A 19,974-nucleotide genomic window follows, 5' to 3' on the forward strand; every position below is an offset into this window, starting at 1 on the left:
TGATTTTCTGGATTTCCACCATATGGGACTTCTCACCTTACCATCTGTCAAGGATATCACATAACCCAATCGTGTCTAACCATCTTCAGTATTCCAAATGAAGCATCTGCATAGGCTTTGCAATAAATCTTTTCTTCTTTTAACTCACTTATTATCACTTCTCTACATTATGTTCTTGGCTTTTCTCACTATTTTAATCAGCTTTTTCATATCTTGGGTTGTTTGTTCTTTAAAAGTTTTGCTTAATTCACTAACATTGTATGATATTTCTAGCTTGGTATTTAGCGATATCCAATTCAAATGTCCCACCACTGATCTATACTCTGTTAACTCCTTTTGTCCTGACACTCTATTACCTGTAAATCCTCTAGCTTCTGGTTCTCTTATAGAATTTATATATTGCCACTGACAAATTCTATTTTCCTTTTGCTATACCATTACTCCTATATACTTAGGAAGTTTTACTTTCTTGTTCTCCTAATTGCAAATTCCCTTTCAATTTCCCAACTGTTTCCTTTAAAAATCCTTCAGTTCCTCCATAGCAAAAATCATCTACAAGTGCACATAAAATACCATTCAATTTATTGTCTTTCCTCCAAAAGAATATATTAGGTTCTCATCTACTTCTCTCACCTTTAAGCTCTACCACCAATGTTGCCACCTTACAATACCATGCTTTTGCTGCATCCTTTAGCCCATAAACAGGTTTCTTCAATTTCCATAATCCACTCCAACCATCTTCACTAGGCAGTTTTAAATACTGTATACCTCTCTTTGTATTTCATCACCTTGTAAATATGCAGATTTTACATCTAATGTATAGAAAATTACATTTTTATAATAAAATAGTTTTATATATCCGACTTAGCGGATAGTACCCTAAATAGCTATTACTTTCATTTATCGGCAGCTTAAATTTGAAAAATTCTCTGTAGCTATCTCTAGCTTTTTTGAGATGTACACCTAAAGTCTTGCCCCGCCTACTTTCGGGAAGGATAGGTACAACACTACTAATCTAGCCCAATTTGTTTATGCCCTATGCCCATGAGAGGGAGGAGGGAGTGTGAGGGTCATGTAGTTACTGGTAAGTACTGTATACATAAAACTTTATTATAAAATGTCATTTTTATATAAGTAATTTACCAAGTAACTATTAGCTGAATCCCACATTGACAGGAGGTGGATGCATGGGCATGTACTAGTCATAAAACACTCATGAATGGAGATGAATTTTTAAATAGTATCTAGTTAACATTAAGAAATGTTAGCTAAATGACTTCTACCTGACGAGAGAGCAACCAGCAGGAAAAAATACTGCCTCTGATGCGACCTCATCTCAACACAATGGTGTGGCACTGAAGCCATTGAGGCGCTTTCTACATTAGTGGGGCTTTGCAGCCGAGGAGTACTCCCATGGCCGCCAAAGCATACAAAATACAAAAGCCCTTGCCCTGGGCACAGTGCCAACTGAAACCATAAAACACAAGTTACATCGGATACCATAAGCCATTCATATCACAACACAACAAATGATGGGGGCTCCAAGTACTCAGTACCCCCAACTACCTGTACTCGACAACATAATTCAAGGCGAGTAGATAGAGGAGTGTAAGGTTACCCCCTACCCTTCCTCCCCCAATACCATGCCAGCCACGGATATGGGCCAAGGGTACTGCAGTTCTCGTAAACAGTTTCATTGTAAAATAGAAGATAAGGATAAATTCCTCTTGAAGGAAATCGAAGTCACTACTGCCCTAATTTCGTGGGCTTTAACCTTGCAAATTGGCAAGTCTTCTTCTTGAATCTTAATGTGCGACTCAGAAATCACGTCTCTCAAGAAGAATGCCAATGTGTTCTTGGACAAAGGATGTGTTGGATCCTCAACTGAACACCAGAGGTTCGGGAACACGCCTCTTAGTTCTTTCTAAATAATACTTAGCTCTCTTACTGACAAAGATCTCTTGGTCCAGGGAGTTGAATGCGATCTGTTAGAGCCTTTGATTGTAAATGAACAGGGCCAGGGAACTGGGACAGTGTTTCATTCTTCACTAGTTTGAATCCCAAAGTACAGCAACAAACTGCATCTCCTGTGAGAAGCGTCTACCTTCTTGCTTAGGGCCTGTAACTCACTAATTCTTGTGGCAGTAGCTAGAGTGATTAAAAAAAGTGTTTTCTTGTAAGATCCTGAGGATGTGGATGTGTTCAAATGGCGGACCTGAAAGCCATTTTAAAACAACATCTAGATTCCAGGATATGGAAATATGACTTCAATTGCAGTATCTAGTGACTTGATAAGGTCAGTTAAGGATGTCCTTATCATTAGATAGATCCAGACCTCTATGTCTGAAACGGAGTTGAGCATCGTTCTGTAGCCTTGGATAGGGGATGTAGCCAATCCTCGAGAAGACCTTAAAAATAACAAGAAGTCACTATTTGGTCAGAGGTGAAGAAGATGATATCTTGTGTCTTCTGCACCAGTTGCAGAATATTGTCCATTTATTTTGGTAGATGCTGGAGAAAGACTGACGAAATAAATCTGGCAATTGACTTGATTGCTGATCTCAAAAAGCCTTCATCTGAAAGTTTCCTGACAGAAAGCCTGTCAAACCAGAGTGGATTTCCCATATGGAACCAGTTTCAGTGCAGTTGCTCGAAAGACTGGGAGTCGATTGAAAGAAGCAAGTTCTTGGGAAGTCTACTAGGAGGTTGAGGGCTCTGAAACCACTCTTTGGATAATGGCCAGAAGGAGCTACCAGGGTAAAGACACATTTTTGATGGAAGAGTTTGAATTTGTTGATTACTTCTCTCACCATACTGAATGGTGGGAAGGTGTATCATCCAGGTTTGACTAGTCCTGGAGCATTGCATCCCGATGGAACTCAAGCAGGTCCGGGGCTGGAGAGCAATACAAAGGGAGACAGTGATTCCTTGATGTTGCAAACAGATCTATCGACGGCTTTCCCCACCGTTTCCACAGATCGGTGCATACCTGTGGATTCAGTGTCCATTCCGTGGGTAGGACCTGCTTGCAATGACTTAATTCGTCTATTATGACATCGAGTTTGCCCTGTATAAACCGTAACAATCTTGGTTTGATTTCCCTGCACCCAGATAAGGAGATCTTTGGTTGCTTGATACAGTGAAAAGGAGTGTGTCCTCCCTGATTCTTTATGTCAGCCAAGCTGACATATTGTCCAAGTGGACTATGACTGTGGATTTGTAAGTCGCTGTTGAGAAATGTTGAAGACCCAGGTATTGCCTACAACAGCTCCTGAAAACTGATATGAAGGACTCTGCTCGGGTAGTGACAATGTCCCTGGGACACTTCATTGTTTTCAGGAGATTCCCCAACCCAGATCCGATACATGTTCTGAGTATAATGTGAGGTTGGGGTTTCATAGGGTGCAGAGATTACCTTCCACAAACCTTCCTGTTGCAGGCCACCATCGAAGGTCCTCAAGATCTAGGGGTGATTGGGAAAACAAACGAAAGGAGGAACTTCCTTGCCAACTGGCTTTCAAAAAGAATTGTAGTATTCTTTGTGAAGTCTCCTGGAAGGGGAAGGGAACTTTTCTATGGATGAGAGAATTTGGTAGACTCATCCATTCAGACGAGTTAATGATGGGAGAGAGAGCCAAATTCTGAACTGTTCAATGCAGAGCTTTTATTCTCTTGTCGGACAGAAAAGCCTGAAAGTCCTGAGAGTTGATCTTCATTCCCAGGAAAGAATTGATTCATCTTGGGACTTGATTCTAGATTTATAGTAGGCCCAATTCTGGGCTAACGCAAGAATCTTAGAGATTAGTCCTCCGTGCAACTTGATTCTGAGGGGGAGTTAGGGGAGCCAATCGCCTAAACAGAGGCAGATGTTGATCCCCATTCGTGAACTGGGCAACATGGAAATAGGCATCCTGCATGTCTAAGTTATATCCAGTCCCCTTGACGGATGGACGACTGAGGTGGGTTGTTTCCATTTTGAATTTAGCTAGAGGTCTGAATATAGAAATTCAGGTGCTGACATCCAGAACAGGCCTCCAATCTCCTGATGATTTTGTTTGACAATTTAATTAAAATATTGGGCGGTTGTATAACCCTGATGCGTTTTGACATCTCCGACTATTTCTATGGCTCTCTTAAAAAGAGAGAACTTGTGTTTGATAGGACCCGAATACCATGGTTGAGTCTAAAGAGAAGGCCGCTAACTGTTGATGGGCTCAGGACACTAAGGGAGGTTTCTCCCTGAATGGATGGAGTATCCTAAAGGTATGATTACCTTTAAAACCTAAGGGTTCACATCTCTGTCCTTCCACTTGCTCCAAAAAATTGAAGCCCTGGCCCCCACTGGCATGTGGAGGATAGTATCCTCACTTGCAAGAGGAAGATTTGCTTGCTGACTTCTTAATTGGCTGAACGGACCTAGAATATGCTAGGGAACAGGGCTGGAATCTACCTCTACCTCCTTGAAATGTTTACTGTAGAGGAGAAATTGTTCTGGGTGCGAACGAAGCTGAAGATGCGGAACGTCCAGACTCCTTAGGACGTTTGGTGGACTGGGTCAGCAAGTCTTCTGTGATTTCTTTTGCAACTCTGCTGCAATATGTTTCACTGCAGCGCTGGGAAAAAGTTCCTGTTGATTTAAAGGATTTTAAAAAGGAGGTGGATCTCTGTTGGGGAGTGAGATTAAAGTGAATGAACAACACTGCTCTCTCGCTTCTTAATTACAGTACTCCACCGAACAAAGAAAAGTTCCTGGGCTCCATCCTCATCGCTTTATCCATGCATGAGCACTCCCAGCCAGCCTGGTCATTCGCTTGGAGAGAGGATAGTCTTCTATTTTATTGGTAAAGAGCCAACAGTCCAGTCAAGAAATTTAAGATCAGAAGACCTTAAAGATGTCCTTAGTCAAACACTTGAGTTGTGGAAGGCCATGGTAAACCAGGTCTTGAAGAGGAGAAGAGATCTCCTTGATGAGTCGATTAAACTGGAGAAAACCCTTGGTAGGAGGCAGTAACTCCCAATGACGGCACTTCCCTAGTCACACAGGATAAGTGATCTCTGCTTGGACAGAGAGGAGGAGGCAGAATACCGCTTTCCCTGTTTTCCTTTTCTGTCAACCAACTCTCAATGCTTGACAGATTTCAGCGACTTCAATAACACCATCTTAGGCAAAGCAGAGGCATCCATAGGCTGTCTCAATGAAAGAAGAACCCATGCTAAAAGGGGAATCACTGGAGAAAAGAAGTCCGGGGACAAAACAAGAAGTATTTCAAAAGGGAAGAATAGGCTGAAACAGATTAGGGATCTTGTTCCACGTCCCCTTCTGCAGGAGAATGGGCGAGTCAAATTCTCAGGCTTATGAGTCACTGATCTTGTTTATGTATTAAAGGTCCATGATACTGTCAGTCTTTGTTTAATGGGTTCCAAAGCTGGATCCTGAACCCTGGACTTAAGAGAAGAAGGTAGGTGCCTATGCCCATTCGCTCACTGGAATGGGCATGATCGGCACTGATGAACGCCGCGACTCTTCTTGAACTGGGTCAGAGGAGTGGATCCTTCTGTGTCCCACTGTGTGTCTAGATCCCTTGATCTGGACTTCAAAACACTTGGATCCTGTAGATCCCACTTGATGAATGGATCCCTCAGATCCACTGACGACTGGATCCTCGGATCTCCGATGGATGCCTGGATCCCTCGGATCCCGATGGATGCCTGGATCCCTTGGATCCTCAAATATCTGGGCGCGCTCTGATCATTCCACTAGGTGCCTTGATCCACCAGATCCCACTAAACTGGACCCCCTTTGCTCGGATCCCTTGGATCCAAAAGTGCGATCTCTTTGTTTCTTAGGGATCCGATGGGTGACAGAAACTGACGCCTGACACAGACACTAACAAGATCGTTAGATGGATCATTTAAAAACTGCAATAAGATTTGGGACTCCGGATCCTCGATCTCTGTTCCACTTGCTGGGATCCAAATTCGGACTCAGCCGCAGCCATCATTTTTCAATGGCCTGATGCACTTTGAAGCGCCAGCTGTGTTTCTGACTCGCTTTGCACTTGGATCCGTCAGATCCCGAATCCGTATCACTCGACGAAAGTGCATGAACTCCAACATGGACACCTTTCCAGTGGCTGTCTGCCGAGTCCTGGTACTGTAATCCCGAATGACAGGCTCGTTTGAGGGGGCAACTACCCGTGGGCAAACCCCACTGACCTCCCTGGGACTTAAGGTTTGCCTCCTCCCAGGTTCAGGAGTTTGTGGGACTCAGTTCTAGGAGCATCAGTGGGATGAGTAGCCACCTCCTCCACTGACGCAACATTTGCATCAACGTCACTGGCGCAAATCTGATCCATATGGCCTCTCACTGAAGCTCCTTTCTGAGCTACAGTGTTCACTAAGAGACTGATTTTCTGGTCCATTCTGGCTTCCAGACTGGCGATGGCATTGGGTTCGGAAGGCTGGAAGTTGGATAATGGAGTCACAGGTAAGGTTGGAGGACTGGTGATCGGGGAGAACGCAAATATGAGAGTTGGAAGGGCATGCAAAACAGGAGAACCCTGATTAACTGAATTCTTAGCTTCGGTCTTAGCCCCCTCTCCTACATCTGTTTTTCTCAAGTTTGTCTAAGTAACTAGTTAAAGTCTTCCATTTCCCCTGATCCCATTCTTTGCATTCGTCACAGGTCAAGACTGCAGAGCAAGTTTGTCCTCTACATTTACAACAGATGATATGAGCGTCATAATTGATAGAAGTGAGTCAAGTATTGCAGTCTTTGTTGCAAAACCTACTACTAGCAGAACTAGAGTTAGACATATTCTGAAAAAACAAAGTCCAAGCTAAATAAGTTAATGCAATTAGCGCAATCGCTACCAAGACAAGGAATACTTCACCAAATAACGATGAAAATCATCCAGCGAATTGTACAAAGTAAAAAACAAGCTGATGTTAACAAACATGTTGCGCTGTCAACCGGCAGAAACGAATTGGGCTAGTTAGTGGTGTTGTACCTATCCTTCCCCGAAGGTGGGCTGGGCGAGTTACCTACACCAAAATATTGTAACGCTAATGCTCCAACCATCTTTCAAATTTAAACACACTCTCGATAATTTGAAACAATAGCTATGTAGTTACTTGGTAAGTACAATTTTTCAATTTAATTGTCAAACAAAATTTTAAAATCTCGGCATTGCACATAGGAGCATCTTTTTCCAATTCAGCCATTTCTTCTTCAAAACCTCTAGCTACCAATCTTGCTTTACATATCCTTTCTCCCCCTTTTACCATTTCAGTTACTATCCATCTTGTAGATAAAGCTTTTTGTCCAACATCATTTACCTCTTCATATACACTGTTTTCTCTTCAACTTTGTAGTTTTTTTTTTAGTTTCAATTATGCTTTTATTTTCAAATCCTAGTAAAACCTCTTCTTCATCTTCAATTTTTTTTCTACATGACTATATACAGTAATCTCTAAAGTTAATCCATCCCTTGTCACCTGACTGTGAGTCTTGTACATTGTACGAATAGGCAAATTTAGTACATTATACAAATCGGCAGAAAATTTGCTTGATCTTTTTCCTGCAAGATTTAATATAGTCCATTCTTCTACTTGTCATGTATTTTTGCTTATAGCTCTAACTCTATTTCCCTTTTTTAATTGGGTATCTATTCCATTAACTCTCTTTCCCCTTCATCTTCCAGTGTTTCCTCCACCACACCTCGTCCTGTATCCTCCTCTTTATCTGCATTCCTTCTCCAGCCCATTACCATCTCTTTTTCCTTCCTGCCCATCTATATTCCCTTCCTTTGATGCAAAGGATTCATCCTTCACAGTATTTGTTTTATATTTAATGTATCTTTTTCTTTTTCTGATGACAGGCTTTGAACCCTAATTACTATACTTTCTTCCATACCTTTCTTTCTGCTGGCAGGACGTCCAAACTCTCTTTCTCCCAATAATCCCTTGCTTCTTCAAAAGATAGGGTTTCCAAATGCTTATTTTGGCTATTTTTGAGAAACTACATATTATTTGTTAAGCAGTTCCTGGCACTCACAACCCATCTTAATGCTACTGACCAATCCACTTCCTCATCCTCTGTCACCTTTAAGCTTTCTTTGATTGTACCTACTGTCTTTTCACATATTCCATTACTCCATGGAGATTCAGATGCTGTGACCAATACTTTAATATTCCATCTCTTTGCCATCCTCCTAGTTTTTCCTTTTGAAATTCTCCCCCAATTGTCCGATAATATTTTAGACACTCCAAATATTGCAAACCACCCATCAAAAAGTGTCTATAGTAGTTTCTGGTGTCTTGTTTTTTATCTAAAAAGTCTGACAATACCTCGTTGCCATATCTACCATTAACAAGAACTTTTTCTCTTCTATCTCTCCCAAACCCATTGTTACAACTTCATTAAATATTTTACTCCAAGAAAATCCCACAACTGGTTTGGCTGGATTCCTTTTGTATCTTTTACATACCTCGCAACTTGCAATCAAGTCTGTTAGTAATTTTTTAATTCCTTTTCTTTTTCTCTCAAACTTCTTCCATTAGCTTCCATATTTTATCATCACTTCCGTGACCAAACTGTAGATGTAACTTCATAACTGCATCTTTAATTTCCTTTAGACTCTTTCCTTTCCATCCCTCCAATAACAATTCTTCCTCTACCTTCCTCCTCACAATTGGTACTTTTAGGTGACCCTGTTTATCTCCTCTTAACTTCACATTCACTTCGTCCAATACTTTTATTTTAACACAATTCTCTTTTAAACTTACAGTCATGCTCATTTTACTCATGGCTTTCTTACCTATTAACCATGGTACATCACCCTACAAAATTTCTGTCTTTAATTAAAACTTTTCGTTTTTCAATATCACCAGTATTTCCATTACTCCTTTCGACTTTTATGATGACTCACCGAAATTGATTACTTTATTAGACTCTTTCTTCATATCATTCATTCTCTTTAACTCTTATGATTCAAATCCACAATAGTGCATGCTTGTCACAATTCCCCACAAACTGTCGATTTCCATACATTTTGTGTCTAAAATCTCATCAACCTGTTCCCAAGATAATCCATCTATTTCACTTCTCCTATATAAACTTTTTCCTCTTGTCCAGTTTCTAGTTACGTATTTAGAAAATTCTGAGGACAATCCCTAGCCCAATGCCACTCCGATTTGCATATTGCACACAATGTTACTTTGCCTTCTCTATTTATAGGATTTCTTCCACCTCTACCTCGATTCCATTTTCCATGATATCTTTGTTCTTCTCTCTCTCCCAAAACTTGCATAACCTTCTGACACCCACCATTCATCTTCCTCTTTATTTCCTAATCCCTCAAATATTCCTTTCATTATCTGTGATACTTTTATATTCCAACTTTCCTTGATCACAAGCCACTAATACCATTTGTTTTTGATTGTCTGTGAGACTTGCTTGTTCTAATACTTGAAAACCCTTTGCTCCTCCTTCAAGCAAGCTCTTCCCTACTGCTCTACGAGACACTAATTCAGCCTTCTCATGCCTAGTTATAAAATCTCTCATCTTTTCACTAGATTCTCTTTCTGTTTTAAAATAAGTTTTCATTTTACTGTAATTTTCCATTACAGCGTCTCTTAGATGTACTTCATTTAGTGTAGATATCTTTGAACCCACTTTAAGTTCTTCTCTAACTATCCCTGCTGTCACTTTCTAAGCTTTTTCTTTTAAACTCATTCTTATCTCTGTCACAGGATATTTCACTACTTCTCCACACACCCCAAGCCAATCTTCAACTTATCCACTCCATCCTTTATAGTCACCCTATATCCCGCTAAATCTAGGACATTCTCTTCTCCACTTCCATTTCTGACTAACCACGCTCTGCTGCCACTTGAATAAACACCTAGCCTAACTAATATTATTTAATTTATTTACCTGCTCTTGTTGTACTGTTCGCCTAAGTCAGCTCAAGACCTTAACAAACGAGAAAGACTTACAAACCCAACTGACAAACCATAATCAAGAGTGTTCACAACCTTCCCTTACCACCGCAAACTTCTGACTAACTCCATCACTATTTGTTTTTCCAACTACAGTCTACCATATGTCTTATGACGCCACAACAACCACCATAGCCCCATTGCCAGAGGAATGGCTTTACAAACCCAATAAAATTAATAGCATACTTTGTCATTACTTCTTAAATGTATAATGCCTACACCTTTTTTACTAAACCATTTAATGAAAGCAACAAAATAATAATGATTAAATTTATAAAAATACATATAGGCAGTCCCTGGTTACCGGTGGAGTTCCGTTCTGATGGCGTGACAATAACTGAAAATCTGAAAATCGCCGATAACCTAAAATCAGCGATTTTCGGTTTTCAGCACCTCTGTTAGGTATGTATCGGTGCCAATACCCAATTATTGGCACCAATAAGCGGAAATCGGCAATTTTCGGTGCCGAAAATTGCCGGTTTTCATCGCTGGACAAGCACCGTAAAACTGGGGACTGCCCGTACTTTATTAAAACTGAATTACCTGTCCCCCATTCACACGAATAATGAGACTTACCGTAAAAACTGACAGATAATCGGTGTATGCCACAAAATGTTTTGGAAGAGTCAAAAGCAACTTCTGATTCTGGCTTTCACACCTTTACTTCATTTATAAATAAGGTAAGTTGCATTTAAACCCAGCTTTGATAAATTACGAAAAAAATGAATCTCCGAGATATTTCATTTAGCAACTAGTGTCTGTTTGGATATCCGTAAACCGCAATCAGCTGATGGTTTTAAGAATGTAAACATTACCAGAATGCAAATTGTGCCTGATCGCTATTTTCATTTATAAATCAATGATATGACAACAATGCATGAAAAATAATTGCATACATTACATAAAACAAGTTTTATTAAAATCATTATTCTTAATACGGTGTAACAACCTAACTGGGGCCAATCATGTGCAGGTTTAAAGAAAAAAAGCAGCAGAAAAGTTTGGAGTGCCAAAAGACACTGAAAGGTGCCAGGAGGTCAGAATTCAACAGGGCACTTATTATGGTTTAGGCTCTAACGTAGTGAAGGTGTAAACATTTCCAAAGAGATGCTTATGGAGCAGGCCAGAATTTTCATAAGGAATGACAGTGATTATTCATAAGCTTTGTTCTACTTTTGATAACACAGCAATAAATGTGTGGAATGAGCTGGCAAGACTTTGTTTACATATGGGGTTTTTTAGGGGTGATATCTGCCATCTGGGATTTTCTGTGGTCTGGCAGTGGCCTGGTCCCAAGGGTGCTGGTTTTAAGAGGTTGGACTGTAATGCACATGGCTCACAAAAAATTTTTTTTTTTATTTTCCTCGAAAGAAAACAAACAGAAGGGACAAAAGAACAAAAAATAATCTAAAGGAGTTCTTTTATTTCCCTAAGCTTCAATGCTTTCCGAAGGTCCTACTGCCCATCTTTAATGGAGTCCCCACTGACTGAGCTGGCTTCACAGGTTAGCAAAGAGTTTCCACTGACAGGGCATCTCCATAAATCTAACCTCCTTACCTCCCCCCCAACCCCAAACCTTCTCAGTCTCTTTATGAGTGTAAGCAGTATTACCAAGATTTACTTAGGCTGTGCAGCAATGCCAACCACTGGAAGGTGGTTTTTTTCAATTTTTTAAAAATCTATGTACTGTATATACTATATCTTTTAGTCCCTAGTACAGTTGTGTCAGATAATGTCAAAGTGTAGATAATCAAGAGATTACTGTATAATACTTGACAAAGATGTTTAGAAACAGAATATTAGCTTATAAAAGTGATATCAGGCAACTTCTCATTAACACAAAAACCAACCTCACAATGATTTATGTTTTCTTTATTTGAGGCATTTCTCAATTTTTCCCTTTACAGCTCTAATTTTAGTTTTGCTACATTATTGTAGCATTATCTTGATAAATTTCAAAAGTTACTTTTATACTTACGCTATCAGAATTTGTAACAATTACTGTTTTCATCTAAGTGACATTTGTAAACATAAGTCTGTGAAATGATATATGCAAGTTATGTACAAAACTTTTCATAAAGGTTGATACACTGAATTATTTTATTCTTTGCATTTTGGATACAGAAATTTTTAAGATAAAATTTAGTTTTTAAATATTTACCCCCCGTATGTTAGCTAGGGGTTCCATTCCAACAGGGTGATAATAAGCGAAAATCTCTGATAACATTCAGTGCTTATCGGCGCCTCTGTTAGGTATGCATCGTGCCAATATCCGATTATCAGCGCCGATAAGCAGAAATCGGCACATATCAGCACCAAAAATCTCGCTAGACAAGCACCGTAAAACCAGATCACCAATAACCAAGGACTGCCTGTATTCCCCATGCCAGACAGGACGACGATGGTGTGAAAACTAAACATCAACAGGATCATTTAGTCTGAATCATCTACAGTATGACCAATCCCTTTGGGATGAACCACTGTTTTGAGCATCTAAAGTTTTCTGTTACAGTTTTTTCTCTATCCACATGAGTGAGAAAGTTAGAAGGGTAGTACATAACAGAGGTAAGTATTTGAAAAATATAAATACTTTAAGATTTATTTTCTAAATACTATATAATGGAGAGCCATTATATAGCATTTACTTCCGCACCAGCGGTAGTTCGACAGATTGAAATAAAAAAACAAGAATACATGTACTTGGTTTTCTATGAATATCCATCTTCTATCCATCTACTTCCCTCACCCACACCAGGGGACCAATAGGTACAAACACTCGTAGCTGGTCTGTCTATTTTGTCCACCTTGAATGTGGCGAGGTAGGGGAGGTAAATTTATATAATGGAGAGGTATTTTAAAAAATAAATCTTAAATTACGTTTTATTTTTTTTAAATGAACCTTACCTCTCCACTATATAGCTAATTCCCACATTTGAAAAAGGAGGTGAGCAAAGTGGAAATCAGCCAACCCCTTAAAGGCTCCTTAACAAAATATTTTGCACAAAACAAGTGTTTGTTTTAACCGTGAATTCAATCCATAGGCTGTTACTGCTGCCTTGGGAGGATTGTCACTCGGGTACAAGAATTTCATCATGAAGATGGCTGAGGTCTCTTTGGAGGATGCCCCCTTCAGCAGAAGGAGGGGTAGGGTTACTGTGCTAAAACCCTGCAGAGCCAACGATGGGTAAGAGTTAATGTTCTGCAATAATCGTATTTATTCTCTGACTGTTCCTTGGGAAGTAAAACCCACATTGTAGGATAAGGCCTGGAGTTCACTAACATTTTTGCTGAAGCCAAGGCCAGTAAAAAAAAATCTTGACCATCAAATCTTTTAAGGAGAGTGAGTTTATGGGTTCAAATGGAGACATACTCAAATACTTCAGCACTACAGTATATCTGTCCCAGCCTAGAGGTTTAATTGGAGATTTAGGAATCTCAATCTAAAAAGAGTTATAGTGCATGTTAGAAGATATCTCCTCAGCAGTATGTACTGATAAGGATGCTAACATGGAATGGTACCCCTTAATAGCAGGAACAGACAAACCTTGAGTACAATGCAAATTATTAAAAAACTTAAATTAGGGCTTTTGAGGTATGAGAGCAGGAAATCCTACTGGAATAGCACCAAGCTCTATAAATAGACCATTGCCTTTGGTACAGTGCTGTAATGGGAAAATATGCCTTTAATTATTTAGTTATTTATTTAGGAATTGATTCATCATCCTTCTCTAATATCTTTATACTACTGTTGTGAGAGTGATTGGGACTATAAAATGTTTTCATTTTCGTTGTGGACATAGAATGCATAGAAGTGTAGCCAGTCCCTTGTTTTGTTTTTCTTTCACTCTGAGTATGGGAGCGCTGTCCTGAATCTTTCATCTGCATATTGGTAACACTAAAGAAACGTAAGGACTAAAAACGCTGTTGGTGTGGAAAAGGACGTCAAGCGGTCCACCCTTCATCTTGGCTATTTTACCAAATTATTAATACAAGTTATTATCTATCCCTTGCAAGGTAAGCTTTTAAAGTCATAATATTACCGTCAGTTCATTAGTTGGAACAGATCACTATCATGAAAGAACAGTAGCAGACGAAGATTTAAGTGCAGCGTTGTTGCATGCCCAGTCAAACGTGATTGCAACGCCTTAACGTGAAAATTTTTGTAGTGAAATATTCTTCACATTCATTAGTTGTCATGATATTTTGCTGTGTTAGTTTGAATTGTAACTTGCCATTTGATATGATTGTTATAAGTATTTTGTTTATGTAAAGTTTTTATAGATACCACAAAATGGCCGTCCAACAAGGCATCTTGGGTTTACCCCTACCTCCCTCATGGAAGTTTCCACTGCCGATCACGATCTTAGACTAGGCTATACAGTAATTTAAGAAGGCCTACCCTAGACTAATCCTGTTTGAATGAGGAATTATGACTATTTTTGTTACAAATAGCTTAGGCTATACAGTTTATGTAAAAGTTCATGAAAACTTAATTACATAGGACTTAGCCTATACCCTCATTAAACTAACCTAACTTGTGGCCTATTGTAACCTAGTCAAAAATCAGCCATGTAAACTTTGCATAGGCTATCCTTAACGATTTCTGAAGAGGCCTAGCCTAGGCTATATCCTGTTAAAAGGCACCTTAGCCTAGTTTTACCTCATTTTAGTTTAAGTGTTTCTCAGAAATCTTTCAGGTAGTCTTATCCATTGACATATGTTGTGTACAAACATTTAGTACCGTATGGAGTAGGGTATCAAATGATTTACACCTTACTGTAAATTAATTGATTCCAGGGCTGCTCCATGTTTGATACTTATCCTATTATGAAGGAAAAGCAATTACCATAGTATGTAGTTGATATATTTTTTGAAGTCTCTCAATATAAAGAGTTATTTTTTTTGTTGTTTTAAAATACTCACTTGTGTTGTTTTTCTTGAAATAAAATTAAATAAAAGGAATATTTCCAGGGACCTAGTTCAGGAGTCCTGAAGAGTATGTAAATTGGATCTAGTCCAAGAGTTCTGAAGACTGTAAATTAACCAAGTCCGGGAGACTAGACCTGGGAGAATTTTGGCATGATGTAATGAGTAATAAAGAAACGAACTGAGTACCAGGGATTTTCTTCAATACCATCGTACCTTACCACTAAAAATGGAAATCAGCACTTCAATTGCCTCCCAGTGGGAAGACATCACCTGGCCTCATCAGTAATAAGACCCGTACACCCAAGGAATATCATGTAATAGCAGGTAGGACAGGCCTACCCTAATTCCCAGGCAGCGTAAACGTCAGTAGTCTTCATACCCACCGTGTCAACTATGACACAGGACCATTCGCCGACCCCTGTCTCCAGGCAAGAAGACTGACAACAGTGCATCTGGATAGTAGTATTATTATTCTCTCTTTTCTCGTATCATAATGTCTTGGTGGGGGAAGAATCCTCCCAAGACAGTGCAATAGTTGATTGCCTTCTCAAATTAATGATAAATCTCTTGCACTCCTAAGAAAAACCTCTTGCTCCCAAGAGACAGTGAAATGTCTTAATGCAACCTGAAGAATGGGGAGGTTCTGTTGAAACCTAATGAATCCACACTGTTTGAGAAGATCCCTCCTTAGTGGGAGGAGTCTTAGGGCCTGCGTTCAGAGAAAAGGAGGTTGTTGACTCCTAAACATATGAGACACTACAAAGACCTGGTTTCTGATTACTTCTTGCACAGCAGTGCCCAAAGCCAAAAAATCCCATAAAGCAGATAAAGGATGCTGTGCAATTATACTGGGCTTCAGAGCGACAGAAACTGAAGGGATTAGGAAGGAATAAAGTTTTCCTACCAGTTAGCTATGGAGTTCGTAAATGAGTGAACTGACTCTCCAAGAGCATTGGATACAGCCTTGGTATAGGCCACAAACAAAAAATCTATGAAGTCATTACCCGACTAACTGTTGCTTCTCCAAAGGAAGATCTGAAACGATTTCCCTGGCAACCTTATTAGTAGTTGCAATTGCCACTTCAGTACAAGAGATGATTTCTATAAAATCAAATGGCAACTTGGCGTAAAATTCTAATTCTACACAGATTAAAACCACTTTCCCAGAAGAGACTGCCATCTTATTGGGATTGATGAGAGAGAAACAATTTGAATTCTTCAGAGATGGAGGAAAATCCAGTAACTGCTTTGTCTCACATGGTAAGACTCACTTGATTTTTATCTGCCCACAGTAGAAGGTCTCTTGCTGTCTGGCAAAGAGAAAATGAGTGAATGTCACCTCGCTTTCATATGTACATTAGGGCTGTGGTATTGTCTGAATGGACTACCACAGTCTTGTTGTGAACTAGGGTCGAGAAGCACTGAAGCCCAAAGTGAACTGTTTTCAGCTCTTGGACGCTGATATGAAGGTTCTGTTTTTCCAGCAACCATGTCCCAGAAACTTCCCAGTTCCCCAGTAGGACTCCCCAACCTAGAACCGAGGTGTCTGAATAGAAGTCTAGGTCTGGGCTCAGAGGATGAAGGGCTTTCCTTCCGAAAGTATTCGTTCAGACAGCCACCATTGCCGGTCCGACTTGATCTCCAGGTTTATGGGAAACGTGTGGGTGTCCGCCTGTGTTTCCCTATCCCAATTGGCCTTGAGGAAGAATTGCAAAACCCTTATATGCCTTGAGGAAGAATTGCAAAACCCTTATATGAAGTTTGCCTAACTTGACAAATGTCTTCATGGGCGACAGAGTCCCCAGTAGGCTCATCCACTGATGGGCCGAGCAAGGCGAAAGGGCTAGGAACTTGTGGACCGTCTGAAGGCAACTGACAATTCTCTTGTCAGATGGTGGTGCCGTAGAGAGGCCGAAGCGGAGACCCCGAAACTGGACGATTTACCTGGCACTGGACGCTTGGGAGCTGGTGCCGGGAGCTCGGGCGGTGCCAGGTGCTCCGAGAGGAGACAGACATTTAGACACTGACATGGGGAACCTGAGTGTCCTGGAAGATTTGATTAATCTGGTTTTGCAACCTCTGCTACAGTAGCAAAAACTAGATGAACTTGAATCAGACATATTAACAAAATCTAGAAAAACTGATCCTGAAAGCTATCAAAGCTTGAATAATACTTCACTGAAATCCAACTATTCAACCAAAAACCAATGAAAAAAAGCTGCTGAAAACCCCCAATGTTTACTTGAAAGCTGGCAGAAACAGAATGATGTTTTCTGCCAGGTCATTTCCAGTATTCCCATTAGTGGGCGGGGCTTTTCACCCACGCCAAACAATTGAAATGCTACCATGATTTTTTAAATAAAAGGCTGCCGCACGAATATATGAAATTTTCTATTATACCCATAAGACTAGCTACATCTGACTACAACTTTCCAACCCTCATATTCTGATCGATGTGGGGAGATTTAACATGAGATGGAGAACAATATTTTGAGAGAGAAGGACTGCTATGCAAAGGAGAAAGAGGAGAGCGACTATCCAACAGGTCACACCCAATAGAAAGGCTCTAGTTTTAGAAAAGTTCCTTTTCTGACATTTCCTATTCCTGTCAGCCTCCAACTTCCCCTTATATTTCAAGTAACTATTCATGATACTAGCTGACCAATTAACACTCACTACAACAGGCAGTAAATGAACAATCCTTGCCCCTACACCTAATGCAAAATTTTTAAATGTTGTCAAGTAAAATTAGGTATTACACCCAATTACCTTACAAACTCTATAGGATTTATCAATGTCTTTATCAGACATCTTAAATAGTGAACAAAGCTGATCAATATCAAACCACAATCCCAAAATGATCTTGGGTTCAGCAATAAAAAAAAAAGTAAATTAAACAACACCCTGTCCACTGGTCATCTCACTGCAATGACAGAAACAAAACTTAGAACAACTGCTGCGGGAACCACAGTTCACTCCGAAAGGGAGGGGTCATTTGACAGTATAACGCAGACATTCTAAGCAAAAATTTTGATTTTTATACTCTGTTGTCTTCTAGCAGGTATAGAACTTCATAGCTATCATAATGGAGAAGTAAAATTCATGAAAAAAATTCATGAACGTAAGCCATGATGACTGATACAAAGATAGTTGGTTGAAAAGCCCTCAAAATTAAATACCATTAAGACCCTAAATTGGCTAATACTTGGCTATTTAACCTTGAAAAAAGAGATTCCCAAAGAAAACAACTGCTAGTACCTCAATGTGAGCCTTTTCTTAAATAAAAAAAAAATTTAAATGCAGTCACCAAGAATAATATGCACACTGTTCCACCCTGTTGGAGACCTTTGCAATATAAATACACACGCAGCTTTCAGCAGGTTAAGCACTGAACTATGACAAAAATATCCTGATGATCTCAGATAAATTGCAACACCTTCCTACTATCAATTCTTAAAGTGAGGAAAAAACTCTAAAATTTACCAGAACCCTGTTACACAAGGAAGATAGGCTGTTAATGAAAAGTGGGAGACTGAAATCAGGGGGAAACTTGAAAATAACATATCTTGATGGTTTTACTGACTTAAGCTAAAAAGACAACAAAATTATCAGCAGACAAGAGATTATGAAGTGGGAGGAGGAAATCAGGAAAAACTGGTAGACTAACTATGTATAACACATTTGCAAAGAAATCACCCAAGAGACCATAAAAATACCTCATGACACTGAAATGATCAAATCAACTAACAAAATTTATGAAGTCTTCCTACATCAACCATTCCATAAGGATAAAATATCTTAATCATCTGCCATATTTCAAACTGCATTGACACAAATTTATCCTCCCATATTTTAAACACATGTTTAGACTAACTACAGAGCAGAATGCATATCAATGGTCCAGTCTAAGAAACCACAATAACTTCAAAGCCTAGTCTGAGCGGGTGGGGTGTCATTTAGATCCCATTTCACAGCTGGGGTTAGTAACCTCCACTTGTACAGGCCTATTCATGCTAGCAACAGTAACATTCGAAAAACCCTGGGTGAGCAGTCACCCAAACCTGCCTACTTCCAGGATTTTCAACTTAACCTAGGCTGGTAAGGGTACCCTAGCCTAGCCTTGGCTATAACTAGCCTTGATGGTTACCTGGGTTGGGTGACACCAAATATGCTCTAGTCTTTATAACATTAACAAACTTGAATAGACATACAAAGAACTATAATTTCAACTCCTTGCGAGCCCAACTTTGCGCGTCAATCTCAAAGGCGAATAGCCCATACCCTGTTATGGAAACATCGTCTTTGCTCAGGACGACCCTGCCTCATTCGCCACCCCTTCAGAAATAATGAATTTAACATACCCAAACAGTGATCCTAGAAATCCTTTGGATGAGGTCAGCTTCTTCTCGGCCTCAGCCATCAGCTGCATGGCCTTTTGTTCCGCGTCAGCCATTTCTTTAGAGAATATTCAGCAATGCGTCTTTAGATATGACGTTTCCACTTCACAGTGACCAAGTTCGTCTGCCTCCTAGTTATAAGTGAAAGTGTGATTTGTCAAGACACAATCCATGTAATAACATACAGTCTTAGAACTTTTATACTTAGACTCAAATTCTATCTTCTGTCAAAGAGACAGCTTACAATATGAATCCTTATATCGTCTATACTCTCTGTATTGACTAATCGATTGTAAACACGGTGCTAACCAATAGATGGCGCGAAGGTAGCATTGACTTTCGTTAAAGCATAACACACCGGAGGAGGTAATGTTTATATTGGACCAGGAAATTTATAATAATCAGTTAAGTTTGATATATATTATAATAAAATGTACAAATTAAACGAATTTGTTATGAAGAGGAATCTCATCGTAAAACCAGCTAATTACGTACATTCGTCAGACAATATGCTTTTGTGATTAACACAAATTTTTGTAGATATCGCCCAGACAGATCTATGTACTTTCGTGTCTCAGTTTTCTGGTAACTAGAACATCTTTGTACATCTGTGGTAGTAAAATAGGCTAAATTTGTCATTCAAATC

General features: G+C 39.6%; 1 protein-coding gene across 1 annotated transcript in view; it reads right to left on the bottom strand.

Annotated features, from left to right (window-relative positions):
• alphaSnap (Alpha-soluble NSF attachment protein) overlaps positions 1-19,616 on the bottom strand; it is an 86,473-nt gene extending 66,857 nt beyond the window's left edge. Inside the window, exon 1 of the mRNA XM_067098575.1 lies at positions 19,293-19,616. Within this exon, the coding sequence (XP_066954676.1) occupies positions 19,293-19,384 (92 nt within the window). The 5' untranslated portion in view covers positions 19,385-19,616. The remainder of the gene's footprint in view (positions 1-19,292) is intronic.
• Positions 19,617-19,974: the final 358 nt, after the last annotated feature.

Source organism: Macrobrachium rosenbergii, chromosome 55 (genome assembly GCF_040412425.1).
Source record: "Macrobrachium rosenbergii isolate ZJJX-2024 chromosome 55, ASM4041242v1, whole genome shotgun sequence".
Lineage (NCBI taxonomy): Eukaryota > Metazoa > Arthropoda > Malacostraca > Decapoda > Palaemonidae > Macrobrachium > Macrobrachium rosenbergii.